General features: G+C 50.8%; 1 protein-coding gene across 1 annotated transcript in view; it reads right to left on the bottom strand.

The window, feature by feature from the left end:
• Nucleotides 1–18,666, bottom strand: part of ITGA11 (integrin subunit alpha 11) — a 148,734-nt gene that overhangs the window by 58,041 nt on the left and 72,027 nt on the right. The window contains exons 3-7 of the mRNA XM_003929689.4: nt 14,104–14,204; nt 9,659–9,750; nt 6,363–6,477; nt 3,031–3,158; nt 1,730–1,878 (exon numbers count right to left, since the gene is read on the bottom strand). Coding sequence (XP_003929738.3) covers nt 1,730–1,878; nt 3,031–3,158; nt 6,363–6,477; nt 9,659–9,750; nt 14,104–14,204 — 585 coding nt within the window. The remainder of the gene's footprint in view (nt 1–1,729; nt 1,879–3,030; nt 3,159–6,362; nt 6,478–9,658; nt 9,751–14,103; nt 14,205–18,666) is intronic.

Here is an 18,666-nt window from a genome sequence, read left to right as displayed (position 1 = left end):
GGTTGGTAGGTTCTAAAGTGAAGCCCAACCAGTGGGCTTTCTCCCTGTGTGAGTCAGTTAGCTTTGAACTGAGAAAGTGACAGCTGGTGGTCATGGGCTGCCTCCCTTGCCCCAGCCATTTCACAAGGGTCTGCTGGGAGTCTCAGGCCTCACCCTGATAAAGGCAAAACAAAAACAGAAAAATGGCCCGTTCCTTGTGAGGATGAGTAAGAGACCCACTTCCACATGGAGAAATGCTCATTTAGGAAAAGCTTGAGCAAGTTTTATCAGCAAACAGAAACATGCTAGCTGAGCGATAACTTAATTGTAAAGAGTTATGGGTTGGAAAAATCTCCACCTTTTAAGCACATGAAATCACAATACTACTAGTTATTTTTTTTCTTTTCTTTTTTCTGAGACAGGGTCTGGCTCTGTTGCCTACTAGGTGGAGTGCAGTGGTGTGATCTTGGCCCACTGTAACCTCTGCCTCCTGGGCTCAAGTGATCCTCCCACCTCTACCTCCTGAATAGTTGGGACTACAGGCATGCACCACCATGCTTGGCTAATTTTTGTAGAAACGCGATCTCACAATTTTGCCTAGGCTGGTCTCAAACTTATGGGCTCAAGCAATCCTCCCACCTCAGCCTCCCAAACTGCTGGGATTACACCGCACCTGGCCTGAATAGCTCTTACCTTGTAGAATTTTTTAAAACACATCAACTCACCTTATATAAGGTGAGATTATAAGGTAACCGGTCTGTGCTCTTAACAAATGTAGCAGAGTTCATATTTATAGGTATAAAGTTTAGACATTTAAAATCTAAAAGCCTTTGACACAGTTACCTTATGAGTTCAGGCCTTGGCTCAAGAGATCCTGGGAGACTGCCTTCAAAATTGGGTAATTTTAGTGGAGGTGAGCACATTGTTTTGAGCAACATTATTACTGGAATAAGCATGCAGCCTTCTGCGTAGACAATGTCAAGGGATTACTTGTATCTGGTTGTGTGAGTTCTGGTGTGATGTTTCAGGAAGCAGCCTCACTACTGGACAGTCTCAGGTGTCAGACTTGACTGCGTTCTTTATACTCTATTGATGACTAACACTCCATAAGAAGACCCCACCCTCACAGAAGCTACTTCTGACAGAGTGTCTTTGGGAGAAGCTATTTTCCAAAGTTGGTTGTAACAATATTCCCCATCCTAAAAGGTGTTTTGTAAAATAACCCTGCTATTCATCCACCAAGGGGCAGAATCCAATTCCCTTCCCCTTGAATCTGGGCTGGCCTCAGTCACTTGCCCAAACAATAGAAGGTGGCAGAAGTCATATTCTGGGACTCAGAGACTAGGTTATAGGCAGTCTGTCAGATCCTGCCTGGGTCTCTTGGGAAGCTTGCTCTTGGGACAGACACTCCCTCCAAAACTCCAGTTGCCATGTCATGAGGAAACCAAGCCAGATGGCCACATGTGGGTGCTCAGGTCACCAATCTCAGCTGAGCTGTCAGCCAACAGCCAGAAACAACTGCGAGCCATGTGAGAACCTTCATATGACAATATCTCGAGGTGACACCAGATTGCAATCGCCTGAGAGAACCTAAGAGAAAACCGACCTGCTGAGCCCAGTCAAACCCCAGAATTTTGAGAAATTAAGAAATTATCACCTCAAGATACTAAATTTTGTGGTAATGTGTTACATGGTAATAGATTATTATCTGAGATCTAAAAAAATTTTTCTCTTTTTTTTTCTTTTTTACCGTGCAAATTCGATGCCAAAGGCTGTCCGGGTCTCTGTTCCTCCTCTCTGCTCAATGTGGCTGGCAGCTTCCACCACATCTTTTACAGACCTGTAGTCATTGAGGTGAAACTCATGCACCACGTCTTCTCCATACTGCACAACTCCGACCTGCAAGGGAGAGGAGAGGGCAGCAGAACATCCCGACACCCTGAAACTTAGACTTTGAGACTGAGGATCCCTGGAGTGCCTCTGTGTGATGATTCAGGAGGGAGGAAGGCTGAGGACCTTTCCAAGAAAGTAACCACAACCAATGGGAAGTGGGTTCTGCAAAGTTCTGGGAAATGAATGAACAGGCTGGTGGGACCAGAAGGGGTGCATAGAAAGAATGGAGACTTTGTGATTGAAATAAAGGCCAAACAATTGTGCTTCTTTCTTAGGAAAACAAAAGCGGAGCAGAGAATCTAAGTCCACAATATTACGAACAGTGTGGGTGGAAAGCCACAGTGTTTACCAAACCCTAAAACTAAGGGTGCTTAAAACTTGGAAGAGAAGATGTTCTTTTATCTCCATAGGTGATAAAAGAATGACAATATCAATAGCTTCAAAATAAATGAAAAGCTACAAAAACTTATAGTAGGAATAGAACCATGAAGTGTTCCTGTTGGATGAGCCCACAGGGTTTATTTGGCACCCGTGCCCTTCCGATGCTGGACTTTCACCCATGATATTCCAAAGGATGATCTTCTGGTGGTGGGGAACTCAAGACTTCATGAGAAAGTCCACTTCCTTTTTAACAGCCCTAATTGTTACAAACAATTTCTTAGATTGACTTGAAATCTGCCATCTAGTAACTTCTAGTCATTAGTCCTCACTCAGGCAGAATAAAAGGAAATAAATTTACCTCCACTTTAGCCAGGCACATTTCAGATACATGAGCTAGCAGCTCTGACCTCCTCTCCCGCCATCTTCCCTCCACAGTCAGCCTGTCTAATTCTCCCCCGTGCCTCATTCAACAGGGCTCTAGTGTTCGCTCAACCATTCCCACCTTCCTTCTCACTTTTTAGCTTGTCTAAGTCTTCACAGGTGGTGTCTTGTGTCTGGCCCATGAAGTGAGACCCTCCCCAAACTGTCCCTTGAAGTGCTACACCAGAGATGGGTGTCCTGGGCTGCAGGGCCCCGGTGCTGGCTGGTTCTACCGCCTCTGTCCTCTTACCTACAGTTCCTTCGTGCATGCAAAGATCTCGCCTAGCCCTAAGGCAGCACCTGCCATGGGTTTGGGTGGCCCCGTTCAGAAGTGGAAAGAGCCGCAGACATGCTCACCTGGATCTGCCCTGGGCCGATGTAAAACTTCTTCAGGATGTTGATGAGGAAGTGCTGAACCTCCACCCACGGGTAGATGCTGTTGGAGCCATCCAGGACAATGACGATGTCCATGTAGGTCTGGCACCCTGGGAAGTGGGGACACAGTCATGGCTACCCAAGGAGAAGTGTTTGCGAGTCTGATTCGCTGGACGATTGTTGCAAGAAAGACCAAGTGACTGCTCCATGCGTGTAATTCCCTGGGCTGGGGAGCTGTCCTCGGGCTGGACATTTATTTGGGCAGTGTGAATAAGCCCAGAATTCCTGGCTCTGTTCCACCACTTTGCTGTGTGTTTAAACAAAGCTTAAAGCAAGCCGGATCACTTCTGCTCCTAATCAGGGACTGACCACCACCCATAGGCCAATGCTTCTGAGGCAGCCAGCACGGCTCAAATCAGTACCCCATCATCATTTGTTTTGCTGTAATGAGCAGGCTGGCATTTACCACTTGCAGCCTAAATGGATGGATTTCTGTTTTCAGGAGGGAGATATGTCGTGGCTAGGAATGTGGGATGTGGCGTCACACTGACTCCTGGTTTTGGCACTCCCTAGCTGTGTGACCTAGGGCCAGTCACAAAACCTCAGTCCTCTCTTCTGTAAAAGAGGCACAATGATATAAAAAGTTGTCATGAGGAATTAATGAGAAAATGCTTCTAAAGTGCTGAGCACAAAGCAAGTGCTCAATAAATTTGAGCTGATCCTGGTTTCACTTTTTTTTTTTTTTTTTGAGACAGAGTTTCACTCTTGTTACCCAGGCTGGAGTGCAATGGTGCTATCTCAGCTCACCGCAACTTCCGCCTCCTGGGTTCAGGCAATTCTCCTGCCTCAGCCTCCTGAGTAGCTGGGACTACCACACCTGGCTAATTTTTGTATTTTTAGTAGAGATGGAGTTTCACCATGTTGACCAGGATGGTCTTGATCTCTTGACCTCGTGATCCACCCATCTCGGCCTCCCAAAGTGCTGGGATTACAGGCGTGAGCCACTGCGCCCAGCACCCCCCTCCTTTTTTTTTTTTTTTTTTTTTAAAGGAAACCACTGGGTAAATATAGTACTGATATCATCAGGCCAAGCTCTCATGCTGTTATCTCTGCCTCTGAATATAAAGGTTTATGTTCTTGTAATATTAATACTAAATTAGGCTGGGAGTGGTGGCTTACAGCCATAATCCCAGCACATTGAGAATCCAAAGTGGGTAGATCACTTGAGGTCAGGCGTTCAAGACCAGCCTGGCCAACATGGCAAAAATCCCATCTCTACTGATAATACAAAAATTAGTCAGGAGTGGTAATGCGTGCCTGTAGTCCCAGCTACTTGGGAGGCTGAAGCATGAGAACTTCTTGAACCCAGGAGGCAGAAGTTACAATGAGCCAAGATTGGGCCACTACACTCCAGCCTGGGTGACAGAGCGAGGCTCTGCCTCAAAAACAAACAAACAAAAAAACCTAAATTAAAAGGAATAAAAATCAACAAAGAAAAAAAAAACATTGGCCGTAACAAACGTAAAAAAACCTCCTCTTTTAAAATTTAGGTAATTTCTGTTTGTTGGTAGTTGGAGTTACTTTGAAATATTGCATATACTCTGTGTCTGGGCGTCTGCTCATTTTTATTGGCAAGTTCTTATACTGTTACGAAATCTACTTTATAACAATGCTGCATGATCCTTTTGTGTGTTAACTGTTCCAGAAGTTCTTGCATTGAAAAGAGGCACTGTGTCATAGTCAGTGCTGAACAGACAGAGGAAGATGGGAGTGGCTTTGAGTTGGGGTGCCCGTTGCAGGCTATGTGTTTAGTAGGGCATTCTAGAAGCATCTGGGCCACTCAAATGCTCCGCCACTTCTTGTCCCACCTGCACACTGTGTACAGCATGTGGTGACCCGACACTCCTGGCCTGGCATGGTGTCATACATTTGTCCTTTTCTGGTTTAGTTCGACTCTACGACGTGGACTGAGCACCTGCTATCTCCAGGAGCTCTGCATGGTGCAGGCGGCTGTGGGGGTGACCGAGGCAGAAATTTCTTGCTTTGGAGGAGATAATAATCTTTCAACAGGTTTTTTCCAAAATTTTAAAGCCAGCATTATTATTAGAATTGTGATTGCTGATTTTTCTTACAATTTCGTATTTTTCAAGACATCTTGGGAACCAACTGGATTGAGGGCTATGGTTCCTAAACAGGGCTCAACACTCCCCTGGGGAGCTTAAACATGCACACGCTCACACGCATGCAGACATGCACATATATGCTCCTACTGAATTAGGACCCACATGGGGTGCCCTGGAATCTGCATTTGATAAGCTTCAGAGCACTGCTGCTGGTCAGCCGGGTGAGGAGGCTCCATCACATGATGTTCAGAGACTCTAGGGTAGTCACATCTTGGCCTGGAGGGACTAGCTCTAGGAATGGTGACATTCTCCAGTGGGCCCCTCATGTACCCTGACCTCAGGCCTCCTCCTGCGCCTGGGCTCTGCCATTCCCTCTGTCATTTTGTGCGAATAGAATCCATGTCTCCTTATCCCACCGGAGGAGCAGATGCTTCCTCCTGTTCCCTTCCCCAGCCCCATCTGGCTGGGCCCTGTTGTCTGGAGGGCGGCTGCCGGCAAGCCAGAGGTGCTAATTCCCGAATCCTCCATAAAACGGGCAGCAGCTGCTTGGGTGATGGTATCTAGCGCAGAGGAAACAGTGTGGCTCAGAGCCAAGAAGTCTGGGTTGGTGGGAGGCAAGGTCTGAGCAGTAATTCCCCAGGGTTTCTTGGCGGGTGGGCAATGAGCAAGAGGTTTTTATGTGCCAAGAGGCTCTGGACGGGCTGGACAGAGCTGCCCGCTGTGCAGAAGCACTGGTGTGGTGGAAGTTTTACTAAGGAGATTTCGGTTCTCCCTGTTCCTTCATCTACAGGGCTACTGCATCGCACATCGGGGGCACAATTCACGTGGTAGTGTAAGTGAACGATACCCCCAGAACTGTGCAGTGCACAGCTTGCCTGCCACATGTGCTTGTCGGGTACCCTCCTATTTACCCGGGGTTTCTGCAGTGAGCCTCCCTTGAGGCTGGGACTGTCTCTGAAACCTTAGCTCATTGGCTCCCCACCAGCACACTTGGGAGAGGGAGGCCAGGATTTTGATTCCCACAGAGGTCCAGAGAGGTGGTGTGAACATTCCACGTCATCCAGAGAGCTGGGACAGGGCAGGGCTAGAATCCAAACGCTGCTTCCTAGCCACAGGTAGTGGTGCTCAGGGCCCAAGCCTCACTGGACCTTCCACTGCTCAGCTTGAGGTTGTGGATTTGAAGCCACTTACTCTGGAGAGCTGGGGCCACGGTCTTGGAGAACCTGAAGTTGGAGTTGACTCTTGAACACATCCCTGTGGTGTAGTAGGAGCTCCCACACTCGTGAGACCAGAGGGGGCTGCAGGCCTGCGGAGGACAGTACAGACCCCTAGTCAGTGAGGGGGCCTCAGAGAGGATTCAGATCCAATGGCCTGAGGCTCAGTCCCCCATCCTCCATGGCCCAAGACAGACTTCCCTTATCTGAGGGGCAAAGGGGTGAGAGGGTGTTCTGGGAGTCTAACTGAACTCTCTCTTGCTGCAATGCGGACTAGTTCCTTTCATTTCAGGTCTGATGGAGAAAAACTAATCTTGGAGTCTCTTTCCTTGTTTTTTCAAGGCTCCGTTCTCCATCTCATTATTTAAGATTATGTTGCTTTTTCGCCTTACCTGCTCACCCCACTCACCCACCCACCACACGGGATCTGCAGAAGCCTTTTCATCCATGGAAGCGGACCCTTTAAGGGTCACTAGAATAACTCCTCTGAGAGGTTGCCTGAAGGGCCTTACTGGGCAAAGTTCCAGGACTGGGTCCCAAAAACATACCATGGTTCTTACTGGGGGAGGGGAAGAGAAGAATATCTGTGAAATGTTCTACCAAAAACACTGATGTCAGCCCCCATTAAAGGACTAAGTGATGAGATCTTCTCAGAGTCACTTACATTAAAAATGAAAGCTCAGCTCCATGCTTCCATTGTTATCCTGCTATCGGGAAACCCAGGCTAAATTTTGTGCTGTAATTTCCTTTGGTTTAGGGGAGTAATTATTCTACTTCCAATCCCTTTCTTTAATTACTTTCTTTTTAAGCCCAGACCTTAAAGGTTATGTTTAATCTGTGTCCTTTGTCGAAGCTGCTGAACATAATTTTTGGAAGTGGGGGGGGGTAAAGAACGAATAGATGGATGGAATGATGGATAATGGACAGATGTGGATGGATGGACAGATAACTGAATGGATAATGGATGGATGATGGATAGTGGATAGACGATGGACCAATGGATGATGAATAAATGGGTGAATGAATGATAAATGGATGGATGATGGATGGGTAAGCAGATGGATCATGAATGAATGGGTAGATGAATGATAATGGGTGAATGATAGATGGTTGATAGATGAATGGGTGAACGGATAGATGATGGATGAGTGGATGATGAATGAATGGGTGAATGAATGATAAATGGATGGATGATGAATGAATGGGTAGATGAATGATAAAGGGTGGATGACAGATGGTTGATAGATGAATGGGTGAATGGCTAGATGATGGATGAGTGGATGATGAATGAATGGGTGGATGAATGATGGATGGCTGATGGATGGAGGGATGGATGATGAATTGATGAGTGGATGAATGACAGATGATGGAGGTTGATGGACGGATGCAGGAAAGAATAAATGGAAAGATGAATGATTGCATGGGAGATTGGGGGGTAGATGTATAGACAGATGGGTAGATGAATGCATGGATGGTTGGATAGATGAATAGAGGAGTGAATTATTGATAGGGGAATAGACTAATGAGTGAATCAATGAATGAGTGACTATTTATAAACCAAGGATTAACCTACTCACAGAGGCCCCAGAGAACATATCACACCATTCCCCTTAGACCTTCATACTACCTTGTGAAGAAGAAATGTGATAAGGAGCCTGAGAGGGAAAAGGGAGTAGAGACAAAGCCCTGGATGGATATGTGTGGAGACAGGGCCAGGGGTCCTGCTTTGCCCCTGGTTATGGCTACTGAAGAGCTGCGGGCTGAAAATACATCAAGGCACCTCATGACTTTCCCTGGCAGGACCACTAAGTACTCAAATTCCCTTGCATCCCAGTCATCTTCTTATCTTGTTGTCTGGTGACTCATGCCCCAGATGTCTCATCAGTCAGCAGAAATAGACCAGAACAAAGAGTGACACAAGCACCCCCATCTAAAAGTGAGCAGTGCTTTGTACTGGGCTTTCTGGGGTCATTTTTTCTCTGGTATCCTCTTTTGCAACTGTTTCTAGGAACCATCAGTCTCAGAGGGATCCTGTTTGAACACCAAGCATCGCCCGCACTCAAGGCAGCTCTCTCCACAGCGGTGACAAGGAGCAGGCATGCCAATCCATCGTGCTGCCCACACTCGCTGTGCCCAGAGTCTGCACGTGCTTGCCTGAGCTCAGGACAGAGACCTGTGAGCAGGACCTGCTGCCGTCCATCTCTCAACGTCCTATTAGACGTTACCATTTGCTTGTCGCCTCTCTTCCCACCAGAGTGTAAGCTCCAGCAGGGAAGGGTCTCTGTTCACTGCTCAGTCCCTATGCCTGGCACTGGGCTTCGCACATACTATAGTAAGCACTCAGAAACACTGTTGTTTAAATGAACGGATGTTTCTACCACCTCAACCCTTTTCTTTCTTCCTTGTGAAGGCCTGTTTCTTCTTTAAAAACAAAGCAGAAGCCACCTGCAGCCTTCGTCATCTAATCCTGGATAGCTGAGGCGGCTTGTCACTCTGGAGCCCTTCCCTCGGGTGTAGTCCATCTCTGTTGACTCATTTACAGTATCCCTTCCAGTCTTCTTTGGGTGTGTGGTGCAACCTGTTCCTTTTTTCTTTTTCTTTTTCTTTTTTTTTGAGATGGAGTTTTGCTCTTGTTACCCAGGCTGGGGTGCAGTGGCACAATCTCGGCTCACCGCAACCTCCGCCTCCTGGGTTCAGGCAATTCTCCTGCCTCAGCCTCCTGAGTAGCTGGGATTACAGGCAGGCACCACCATGCCCAGCTAATTTTTTGTGTTTTTAGTAGAGACGGGGTTTCTCCATGTTGACCAGGATGGTCTCCATCTCTTGACCTCATGATCCACCCGCCTCGGCCTCCCAAAGTGCTGGGATTACAGGCTTGAGCCACCGCCCCCTTTTGTCAAACCTAGAGGAGAGAGTTGACTTCCACCCCAAATAACTAGCTCCCCAAGGGCAGGGACGGCCCCCCCACCAGACTGTTGGCTATCTGTGTTTATTCTTGTTCCTTTTTTGGCTGTCCCGCCCTCCCTCAGGGTATGCACACAAAAGGACTCAATAGTTTCTTCCGCCTGGACCGTCCCTGCCAAAACACACAGAATGGCGTAAGCAGGGAGCTGGCGGGGAGCTGCTTCCGGGAGCCCGCGGGGCCAGGCAGCTTGGTGGGTGGAGTCGGGGAGGCTGGGTGTGTAGGATGCAGGACAGGGCGTGTAAGGAGCTGCTCCGCTCCCCCACCACCCCCATCTCTCCGGGCCCCAAGCAGTGGCAGGTGGCTCTTACCAGGAAGCTGTTGTCCTTGGGGTTGGTGGCGAGACTGAGGCCGAGACGCATGTTGTCCTTCCGCTCGGACACGTTGGACAGGGTGACCCTTCCTGGGGTGGGGGGAGAAGCTCAGCTTGCAGCCCCCTCCTGCCCACCCTCTGCCCAGAGCCTGCGGCTGCTCTGGTCACCCGAGGTACCTCCCCGATTCTCCCTGACCCTGGGGACCTCCGGCTCTCAGGATTTACAAAGGCCTTCCCCAGACGTACTCTTACGACTTCCTCGCAACTGCCTGTGAGATGAGAAAACTGTCTCAGAGAGGCCAAACAACCTGCCCAAGGTCACACAGTAAGCACAGGGTCTTCCATCTCCGGGTCCACAGCTTTTCCTCCTCCAGTCCCCCGTGTGTCCCCAAACACGCCCTGGCATCCCACCTGGGCTTGCTTCCTCTGTGCAGTGCCCCCGCCACGCTCTCCTCCAAGTCCACCCCCATCCACACTCAACCAGTCCCGTGTCCCTCTCTTTCCGTGCTCGCTTCTCTGCTCATCTGAACAATCAACATGCGACGCTGAAAGGGTCCCCTCTCATGGGTCTCATGGGTAACAGCCAGCCAACTCAACAAGACCTTCCAGAGCTACCAGGCCTCGCCCAGGAACGCCGCTCAGAAGGTGGCTGCCAAGAGAGGTGCTTAGGAGCTGGGTTACCAGTCCGCTGGGAGTAGGGAGAGGGTTGGCTCTGCCGTAGCTTAGAACCATGCAAAAATGACATTGCTTAAGGTTTTACCAGAGCATCCTGGAGGCCATTGAAGGAAAGGAAGTGAGCCTGAATTCCCTAGAAAGTGTGTGTGTGTGTGTGTGCGCGTGTATGTGTGTGTATGTGTGTGTGTGTATGTGTGTGTGTGTATGTGTGTGTATGTGTGTGTGTACGTGTGTGTGTGTGTATGTCTGTGTGTGTGTGTGTGTGTATGTGTACATGTGTACATGTGTACCAGAAGAGGGAGGGGGAGGCTGGGGAGCTAATGTCAACCCTAACCTGCAGTGTGGACAGCTCTGGATGGCTCCCTGCCTGGTAGAGGAGAAATTTCTTTTCCCTTTTCTTTTTTTCTTTTCCCTTTTCTCTCCTCCCCTCCCTGTCCTTTCCTTTCCCCTCTCCTTTTTTTTTTTTTCTTTTTGAGGCGGGGTCTCACTGTGTCACCCAGGCTAGAGTGGAAGGGCATCATCTCAGCTCACTGCAATCTCCGCCTCCCAGGCTCAAGCAATTTCTAAGGAAGCCTAAAGCAAGAATGACCGGCACTGCGCCGTGTTGGTGACTGGAAGTGTGAAGAGTGGGCCTGGCTCCCGGGGCACCCAGGTCAGCAAGGCCTGCTGCTGCTGCTGCTGCAGGAGTCTGGGGCGGGCCGCTGGCGGAGCCCCGCTGAGTTTGTAGCAAGGCTCCTTTTGAAATCCGCCCTTCTTGGCTGTGCTAAGAATGACTGAGCTTGATTTCTCTTTTGTCTGACCAAACAGGCCAGAGAGAAAATCGCAGTAAAGGCCTGGTGTTTCTGAGATGCCTTATCATCTACAAAGCACCGTGCACACCTGCCCTTGCAGGACCTCTCGGCCCAGAGGTCATCATTCCATTTTACAGATGGGAACATCGAGGTGTAGAGGGGGTCAGTGGCTGTCACGAGTTTACTTGCTGGGAAATTAAAGAGCAAGAATTTTAGCCCAGACCATGTGACGTTTCATCCTGAGTCCTGTGTTTTTTTCCCATCTGATGGCATGACGGTGGTAGTGGGAACGAGAGAGGCAGCCCCATGCTCCACTGGGCTGGGTGACTCTCGCCCTCTGCTGGCTAGAATTCTGCCCTCCATTTGTTTAAGGAGTCCAGCCCTCAACACCCTGACCCTTCTTTCCTTCCCTCCCTGGGGACTGACGTTTGCAGTGAAATTGGCCGAGGCACAGAGGCATGGGAGGAAAGAGCACTGTGTGGGAGTTCAACAGACTCGGGTTCAAGTCCTGCTTTGCCCCACCGCTCTGTGAGTGGGAGAGACTCACGTCTTCCTCAGCAGGTCTGGGTGAGTGTCCTGGGCCCAAACCCCGCCACCCCCCAGGGCCTGACTTTGAAAATCACATCACCCCCCGCCCCAGCCCCAGTCCCTCATTTTAAAACCTTGACTTTGTCCAGGTGTTGGAAGGAAAGTGCCAGCAACAGACTCTTTCCCACCGAGGTGTGAATGACTGACACCCACTTAGCCTTCCCTGGAGAGAGAGGAAAGAACATTCCTGGCACCTCACTGCCCGGTGCCTGGAACAGCCATAGGAAAAGCCAGGACTCAGGTTTCCCAGCCTTGCATTTTCCACTGTGGGGTGAAACTGACAGATGTTCTTTCTGCCCTGCGTTTTCTTCTCAGTGGGAGAGAGAGAACCGTACCTCAAATGAAGAGTAAGTCTCCTCTGTCCCAACTCACTTTGCTACCCCCTGCCTCCTGGGCTTGTGCCCCAGCTCAGAAATGTTTTCCAGGGTCTGATGGCTTTATGTCTGCTCCTCCCTCTGGAGAGAAAAAGGGTCCACATTGCGGCAGAGAAAGCAAAACGACTGGTTCGCGAGTCCACGTCCCTGGCTGGACCAGGAGCTTCTCTCCCGGTGGCTGCGGCCCTGTGCGGAGTGCCCACTCCTCCACCGCCCGCCAACCTCACCGCCTCTGCCCCAGCCACGTGGCCCTTCTTCACCTTCCCCAGCAGGGCCGGCCTGTTCTTACTTCAGGCCTTTGCACTTGCTCCACCCCCACCTGTAACCTCAAAAACCACCTGCTCAGAGAGGCTTCCGCTGACCAGCTTGCTAAGGCAGAAATCCCTCTCCACCCCCACCGCCCGCTAGACACTCGTGTTACAGCCCCTGGCTTATGGCACAGCGGCGATCCCTGCCTAAAATTATCTTGCTTCCTAATTCGTCTACCCCACGACTGTCTCCTTCCTTGGCCTCTTGTTCCCTGCCGTATCCCCAATAAGTAGTACGGTGTTTGGTACACACTAGGTGCTCGTTAAAGGTTTGGGGACAGGTACCCCATCCTGGAATGGATCCTAAGAATTGTTGAGTCCAGCCTCCTTGCTTTACACGTGAGTAAACGGGCTCAGAGAGAGGATGTGAGCTCCCCATGGACACACAGCAAGGAAATCGTACAGCTGGAAGGGGACCCCCAGCTTGGCCAGTTTCAGGAGCCTGTGCTCTCAGGGAGCTGAGGACCTGGACCCATAATGCCACCAAGCAGGCACTCTCTTCCCTTAGACGATTTCCTCACTGAAGCTTGAGCCCCAGCTCTGCTAGGTTTTGAACTTCCCACCCATGGTGCTGATGCAGATGTGGACAGCGGGAGCCTCCGGGACCACGTGACAGACAGCTGGCTGCCCTGGGGGTTCTTTGGGCTTTCTCTTGGATGCTGACCTTTTTACCCATCAGCCTCTTGGCCTTCTGCCATTCCTGCCCAGTGAGACCCTGCTGCCCTTCCCATCCCCTATCTCCCAGGGAGCCCCAGCCCACTGCTCTGGGGTGGAGGTCTCCCTCCTCAAAGGAGGGAGGCCCAGGGTCTGGGCCCTAGGGAAGGCCAGTCTTCCAGGGCAAGGCCTAGAATTGCAGCTTGTCAGCCAAAATGGAACTTTTTCTCCCTTCTGAGGGCAAAGCAATGGCCCAGCTGTCTGACCTGTAGGAAAAGTGGGAGCACTTCAGTGGCCTGGTGTGTGAGTCTGGTGGATACACATTTGCTCACACATAAGCAGACACACGCGTGCATGCAAACACACACGAGGGGATTTTGGGAGGGCTTCGGAGGCTGGGGGCTGTTCACAGCTTCTCCCTGTTCCAGAATATGCCCGAAAGCTTGTGGGCAAGAAAAAGCTTGCATTTCTGAAGGGCAGTGTCACATGGTGGTTAAAGGGAGGTCGTAGCCTGTGTGGCCTGGACTCTGGGCCCTGCTCCTTGTGAGTTGAGTGGCCCCAGGCAGGTCCCTTCACCTCTGTACGCTGTCATTTCCCATCTGTTAAATGGTTAAATCCCATATAGGTGTTGTGAGAATTAAGTGAGTCCAAATGTGCCTCACACATGGTGAACATTATCTAAGATATCTGGATGTTAGCTATTGTTATTACTTCAAAATCAGAAAAAAGACAGGAAGTCCTTTTTTTCTCCTGGGAGAGAAAACTTTGAGTTGGGGGCAGTGGATGAGTCAGAAAGAGCAACGGCCTGGGACAGCTGGGGCCTGGGTTTGATTCCTGGGGGGCCCCAGGCAAGCTGTGTGACTGTGGGAAAGTTGCCTCCTCTCCCTGGCCTCCGCTTCCTCATGTGTAAAGTGGGGACAGTGATATCAGCTAGGTCACCTCTTGGGGTAGCAGGGAGGAGCCATGTGACCGTGGACATGGGCGTGCATCAGAGCCTGCCTCATGTTAGACAACCATTGGCCTCTTTGGAAAGAGACCAGCAGCCCACGTTACCCAGGTTGAGTTTGGTGCAGTTCCCGTGGATGACCGGACACTTGTACACATCTCCCGTCTTCTGGTGGCCATTGGTTTCCAGCGGGGCACCCACGACCAGCCTGGGAAGGAAGAGAAGACGAGCAAAGACATTGGGGGCGGTACTCCTTCCTGGCAGAGGATGGAGCCTGGCAGGCAGTGTGGAGGTGAAGCTGGGTGGGGAGGGTGGGAGGGAGCCCTGGAGGGAATCCTGGAGGAGTGACCACATGCAGACCCTCAGGTGGGAGCACTATCTCCGTGGGGGAGGGTTGCTGGGCTTTCAGCATAAAGTCATGGGACCTGTGGCCCCTTCCAGACCCTTGCCTGTTTACAGAGATGAAGACCACATGGGCCCTGTAACAAATGGAATGGAGGTAAATCGCTGGTAGAGGAGGGGGCAATGTTTGGGCTGGGTGTTAAGGGATGAATATGAGTTTGTCAAATGCTGAGAGGGTGGTAATGGAAGTCATTCTGACAGGGGAATGATTCTTTTGGAGCCACAGAGTCTTGGCCACCTATCATGACCTGAAAGGGGCCTCGTTCTTCATCTTATAGGAAGGCCTTTAAGCTGGTGCCGCAGAGTGGGTCAGGGTGGACCAGGGAGCCCACGGGCTGAGGCCCCCAAGCAGCTGGGACTCAGGCCTTGAGCCTTTGCCTTTGCAACCTTATTTAGAAAAAGTGTCTTTGCAGATACAACTAAGTTAAGATTCGTGAGTTGAGATCACCCTGGATTATCTGGGTGGACCCTACATTCAATGACAAGTGTCCTGAAGAGGAAACACAGAGGAGAGACATGGGGAGAAGAGAGACAGGAGAAGACAGAGGCAGAGTTAGAAGTGGTGCTGCCCCAAGCCAAGGGGTGCCCGCGGCCGCCAGAAGCTGGAAGAACCGAGGAAGTGTCGTCCACCGGAGCCTTCGGAGGGAGTGCGGACCTGCTGCCTCTTTGATTCAGGCTTGCGTCCTTTAGGACCCTGAGGGAATGTATTTCTGTTATTTTAAGTCACCCAGGTTGTCATCATCAGTTATAATGGCCCTAAGGAACTAACGCACCTTGCTTACTTGCTTGGATTTATCTAGGGAAAAGTGAGCAGCTACTCCTTCCTGGTCCGGCCAAGCCCCAGTGGCCGTGCCCTGGAGAAAAACCTTTGACCCTGGGGTGCAGCTGAGGACTCACCCCCCTTGAGGTTGGGGAGAGCTCTACCTCGGACTGGAGGGTCCCCAGGCCCTGTCCTTAGTGCTCCCCAGGTCCCCTATGCCTCATCTCCGACCCACCAGAGAGTAGTCCTGTCACGGGGGCCCAGAGTGCCCAGGATTCTGACCTGCCCACTGGCTCTGTGGCAGGTGACTCTGGCACACCTGGAGCCCTGTAGGCCTTGGGTGCCAGTCTGGCTCTCTGCTCAAGCCATATGCTAACAGTGACTGAGAACGGTAACCCTTCCCAGGGACAGCGGTGCTGTGTGGGAGGGGACACCACAGCCCACAAGAGCCCTGGACGGCTTCCGATCCCTAGGGATAGAGAACAGATGATCGTGGGACCTCGGGTAGGGACAGGTGGGACTTTCTGGAGCCCTTTAGACCCTGCTCTTTCAGCAGCTTCCCACTGCCTGGTGACATGGCCTGAAGAAGAAGCCGCCACACGCCGGTTGACTTAGATGGTTGGGAGGAGGTGGCCGGGAGCCTTGGGCTGCACGGGAGTTAAGTGGCTTCTTGTGGCCCATTGCTCTCCCTGCCCTGGTCCACCTTGGTGCCGTTAGGAAGGAAAGCCAGGTCTGAAGTGGGAGTTAACAGAACTCTGTTTGAAATTAAGCATCTATGAAATAAGAGCTGAGGTTTCTCCTCCAGGGAGCCAGATAATGACAGAGTCTCTATATATCCCCTTATTAAGTGTGCCTATTTTTGACTGGCAGGAATTAATTGGACCCATAAAATCTGTTTGTCTAGACGAGGTGATTTCTGGCTATTTAATTCTGCAAGTGATTGTGTGGTCAAGGCTGCTCCATTCTTGAGTGAGAGAGAGAAAGAAAGAAAAAGGTCAGCCCTTCTCTGGGGCTGCTCCAGTTTCAAGGTTAACCTGACACGTGGCCAAGTCTTCCTGAGGGACATGTTCCTCCTGGGCACTGCTGCTGGATGGAAGGGACCTCTCAGGGTGCCCCTGGGAGAATCAGGCGCAGCATGTTCTAGATTAGAAAAACCGTGGGTGGCGGGGTGCAGTGGCTCATGCCTGTAATCTCAGTACTTTGGGAGGCCCAGGTGGGAGGATTGCTTGAGTTCAGGAGATAGAGGCCAGTCTGGGCAATATAGTGAGACCCGTGTCTCTGCTAAAAATAAAAAAAATGTACCCAGGTATAGAGTAGCGCATGCCTGTAGTCCCAGCTACTCGGCAGGCTGAGGCAGGAGGATCACTTGAGCCCGAGGTGGATGCTGTAGTGAGCTGTGATCACACTTCTGTACTCCAGCCTGGGCAACATAGTGAGATCCTGTTTCAAAAAAAGAGAGAAAAAAGAAAAGCTACAGCCCTCTTCTAGAACGGCTAACCTCATGTGTCTTCTGGAAAATACCCCCAAAGTCTGACAAGGGCAGATTCCTCACAACTCCACCCTTTTCTAGAGTGGAATTCTGAGGCCCCACTGGCTTACTTGGATGGGTCCCCAAGAAGGGTGAGATTCTTGTGCTCAGAATTCAGGAGCTGGTCCTCATTCGGATCTGTCACCAGGTTTCTGTGTGACCTTGATTTCCTTGACTGTGAAATGGAGTGAATAATTTCTGCACTGCCGACCTCCCAGGGTCACTAAGGAAAGTCACAGATGTTAAAAGGCACTGAGAGTCTGGGTGCAGTGGCTCACACCTGTAATCCCAATACTTTGGGAGGCTGAGGTGGATGGATCACCTGAGGTCAGGAGTTTGAGACCAGCCTGGCCAACATGGTGAAATCCCATCTTTACTAAAAGAATACAAAAAATTAGCCTGGTGTGGTGATGGGCATCTGTAATCTCAGCTACTTGGGAGACTGAGGCAAGAGAATTACTTGAACCTGGGAGGTGGAGGCTGCAGTAAGCCAAGATCATGCCATTCTACTCCAGCCTGGGCAAGAGAGCAAGACTCCATCTCAAAAAAACAAAAACAAAACCAAAAAAAACCTAGAGGGATCCAAGATGGCTGAGTAGGAGCAGCTCGGGGTTGCAGCTCCCAGCGAGAGCGCAGAGGGTGAGTGGTTGCCACATTTCCAGACAGATTTTTACTGTCCACAGACCAGGAGATTCCCAGGCAGAGGAGCCATGGGTCTCCACTGTGACTGTTTCAACAGGTGCAGCAGGTCTCTGCACAAAAACTCACAGAAATCCAGATGCCTTTTCAACAGGTGAATGGAACACCTGGGAGACAGTCACCCATTCAACTGATAAAAGGAGGATGGAAACAGGGAGCCAGGCCAGGAGATTCCTGGGCAAGAAAGTGCCATGAGTCTCCAGTGCAGCTGTTTCAGCCAGGGTGGCGGGTCTCTGTACAAGAACTCACACAAATCTGGGCACCGTTTTAACTGGTGACTGGATCGCATGGGAGATGGTCACCCATTCAACTGAGAAAAAAGGGGTCTGAGGCAGGGAGCCAGGTGATCAGGCTCAGCCGGTCCCACCCTCACAAAGACCAGCAATCTGAAACACGCTGGACTGTTTCACAGCAAGCACAGCTGAACCCAGGACAGTCCAGCTCTGTGGGGGTGGGGCATCAGCCATTACCAAGGTAGTCCACCACTACAGAGGTAGTCCACTATTGCTAAGGTGGTCTGCCATTGTGGAGGCAGTCTGCCATTACTGAGGCAGCCTGCCATTGCCGAGGCAGTTTGCATTACAGAGAGAGTCTGCCATTACAGAGGTGGGCCACCATTGCCAAGGCAGTTCTAACTATACCCCTATAAAGAGGACCTCAGGGAAGATCACACAGCAGCTGGGCAGAGCCCACAGCAGCTCAGCAACACCTCTGCTGGCAGACTGTGACTAGGCTGCCTCCTCGCTGGGCAGGGCATCCCTGAAAAAAGGCAGCAGCATGACAGAAACTTATAAATAAAGCCCTACCTTCCCAGGACAGAGCACCCGGGAAAAAAATGGTGGTTATGAGTTCTGCTGCAGCAGACTTAAATGTACCTGCCCAGCAGCTCTGAATGGAACAATGGAGCTCACAGCTCAGCACCTGAGCTCCTGTGAAGGAGAGACTGTCACCTCAAGCAGCTCCCCGACCCCCGTATATCCAAAGAGTCACCTCATAAAGGAGAGCTCAGACTGACGTCTGGTGGGCATCCTTCTGGGACAAAGATAGCAGCAGAAGAAACTGGCAGCAACCCTTACTGTTCTGCAGCCACTGCAGGTGATCCCCAGGCAAGCAGGGTCTGGAGTGGACCTCAGCAGTCCTACAGCAGAGGGGCCTGACTATTAGAAGGAAAACTAAGAAACAGAAAGAAATAACTTCATCTTCATCATTAACAAACAGGCCATCCACTCAGAGAACCCATCTGGAAGTCACCAACTAAAGACCACAGGTAGATAAATCCAC

Source organism: Saimiri boliviensis, chromosome 2 (assembly GCF_048565385.1).
Source record: "Saimiri boliviensis isolate mSaiBol1 chromosome 2, mSaiBol1.pri, whole genome shotgun sequence".
NCBI classification, from domain to species: Eukaryota; Metazoa; Chordata; class Mammalia; order Primates; family Cebidae; genus Saimiri; species Saimiri boliviensis.
This window is presented reverse-complemented; position numbering and strand designations above follow the sequence as displayed.